Source organism: Guyanagaster necrorhizus (assembly GCF_019112545.1).
Source record: "Guyanagaster necrorhizus MCA 3950 unplaced genomic scaffold BT62scaffold_15, whole genome shotgun sequence".
Taxonomy (NCBI): Eukaryota; Fungi; Basidiomycota; class Agaricomycetes; order Agaricales; family Physalacriaceae; genus Guyanagaster; species Guyanagaster necrorhizus.
In genome coordinates this window covers 1,331,813-1,334,257 of record NW_025064894.1, presented here as the reverse complement: position 1 = coordinate 1,334,257, position 2,445 = coordinate 1,331,813, and the positions used below count along the sequence as shown (strand labels likewise).

Sequence of the window (2,445 nt, the reverse complement as noted above, 5' to 3'; positions counted from 1 at the left end):
GGCATCTCTACAATGGTCATAGAATATTTAGAACCGATACAGTGTACAAGAATGATGATCCAATTATCCCCACGTTAACAAGAGAATTCAGAGCTTCCAGGAGAAGAGAAGGTAAAAGACAGAATTTGATTAGGTCTGTGCTACAATATATGTGTAACATGGTTGGGAAGGTAGATGTGATCGCATTGTACTACATTGAACGCGATGAAACCGGACGAGGCATCCAACGTTGACATGGATCGTCATAATAAGTCTGCTGCTATTCCTCCATAGCTTCATCAATGGATCTCAGTGCCCATGCCTTTCCACCACTTTTTATCAAGACCGGCCATCGCCGCCAAATGGTATTTGCAGCTTTTCTAACAGCCGTCCCTGCTGTAACATGCATTGTAGCGCCAGTCATAGCTGCCCCTTCGCCGGACATTCATCTTCTCTGCATGCGCATGCAAAGTCTCGACAAGCCAGGTAGGGTTTTCAAGTTTTCCCATTTTCATGAAGTATGAGGCGGCCGGGAGTTCTGTAGTGGGATCAGGATACGGAATCATCCATGTTTCATGTGTTTGAATTTCCTCTGTGGTACGTTTTGACTGATATCGGATAACGAAAACGTCGAGCAATTCGCGCAGCAACTCGTTGAGATGCTGGACGGCAAAGCAAGGCATCGCAGAATAACGGTTCAACAGTTCGATCTTCACAGAACCGCCAGATGTACCCTCGATGTCGGTTATAGAGTGCTCAAGCCACATCATCAAGTCGTGGTGGAGTTCAGTCGGTGAATGTGAATGTTCGGTATGTCGGAGGACAATGTGAAGGAGAACCCATAAGGCAGATTATCGGTCTTCAACAGTCATGAATTTCCAGACACCCTAGATATATATGATATAATGAAACAAGCTTGCGGAATTTTATGAAAAACCTACGGTTCTCTGTGAATGGTCGTCACCGTTTCGGTCCATAAGAATAATGCACTCATCGGATTCAATGAGAAATCCTCCATGATTTAGGGTGATCATGATGTGTCCGGCACAAATATGACGGTGCAGAATGTGGGCACTGTCGATGTGCTTCTACCGGGCTTTTCTACTAGGATACGCCTGAACATGAGGGGAATGAGTTGAACATGACTTGACTTACAGGCATCATTATTGAAGACCTATGTAGGCCATTCCCAATAGGAAACCTCTATTGAGTAGCTGGCGGTTGTAGATCCAAAGACGCGACATGTGCTCAGATGTATCTAGAATCGAAGCGGTGCAAACGATGAGAAGATGAGAAGAATCATGGATGCATCATGGAGGATCGTAGGATTGGGAATGTTGGCAAAAAAAAAAGGTATCCCCAATGCTTAGATCACTTTCTTTGAGGCTATAGACGAGATGGATATCTGATACTTGTCAACCCTCCCCTAACATCAGGTTCTGATTTCTGGAAAGGAGGCAAACCACATTCATATATCATTGGGAAGGGAAGAGGGAAGACGTAGCCATTGAGAATGATTCACAAGGTGTCTGTGTCTGACTCGAACCTTGCTCGACGTTTACCGAAAAAAGCCACGGTCTTTCTACTCGATAACGGTCTGCCTCATGAGAATGCACACCAACAAAAAGCAGGATAAAAAAAATGAAATAAAATTGCATTACTCCCCACTCAACGTCTGGCCTCCATCGACCAAAACGCTGCTCCCAACCATGAACCCATTCCTCAGCGAGCTCATCATAACAATGAGGTCGCCAATTTCCCCCGCCTCTCCAAACCGGCCAAGAGGGCACCCGTCGATGATGCGCTTTGCAGCTTCGGGCATGGCGGCAGGGTGTGAAGCGAGACCCTCGGTGTAGATGTAGCCCGGGAGGATGGCGTTGATGCGGATGCTGTTCGAGGCATGGTCTTGGGCTGCAACGAATTAATTAGTAGAGAAGGGCGGTAGGGGTGAAGAGTGTACCCGCAGCTTTCGTCAACCCATTTGCTGTGTATTTGGTGTGAGTGTAGGCGCCTCCGTCAGGTAGGGCGATCACTGCTGCTGCGGCGCTGAGCACGACGATGCTCCCACGCTCAGCAGGGCGCTTGGGAGACGCGATCGGCGTGATGAGCCGTTCTTGTTTCTCCATGATGCTGATTTGCTCCCGCACCAGCCAGAAGATACCGTTGATATTTGTTTGCTGGATGGCGACCCAGTCTTCGGTTGGTATGGAGGAGAATTTCGCCTTGGTTCCCATCGTCTGGACAAAAACATCAGGGCCCCGGGTTTTTAGATAAGAAGAGAGGAGAGGAGGGAACCCACCCTGCCGATGTTCGCACAATAATCGACTCATCCAAAATGATCTACAGCGGTCTTCATAAGGTTCTTGACGGACTCTTCGATGCTTATATCGGTAGGGACGACGAGGATGTCGAGATCCATGTTCTCGGCTATGGCTTTGCATTCAAGCGCAGTGGCGTGCAGAGGAG

At 48.0% G+C, this 2,445-nt stretch overlaps 2 protein-coding genes across 2 annotated transcripts; both read right to left on the bottom strand.

The window, feature by feature from the left end:
* Positions 1-359: 359 nt before the first annotated feature.
* BT62DRAFT_920686 (uncharacterized protein) lies at positions 360-746 on the bottom strand (the record flags this gene model as incomplete). Its single annotated transcript, XM_043184240.1, has 1 exon — positions 360-746. One exon carries the CDS (start codon positions 744-746, stop codon positions 360-362), a length of 387 nt encoding a protein of 128 aa, XP_043038980.1.
* Positions 747-1,636: 890 nt separating this feature from the next.
* Positions 1,637-2,398, bottom strand: BT62DRAFT_1007234 (NAD(P)-binding protein; the record flags this gene model as incomplete). Its single annotated transcript, XM_043177330.1, has 3 exons — positions 1,637-1,890; positions 1,940-2,279; positions 2,324-2,398. 3 exons carry the CDS (start codon positions 2,396-2,398, stop codon positions 1,637-1,639), a joined length of 669 nt encoding a protein of 222 aa, XP_043038979.1.
* Between the last annotated feature and the right edge of the window lie 47 nt (positions 2,399-2,445).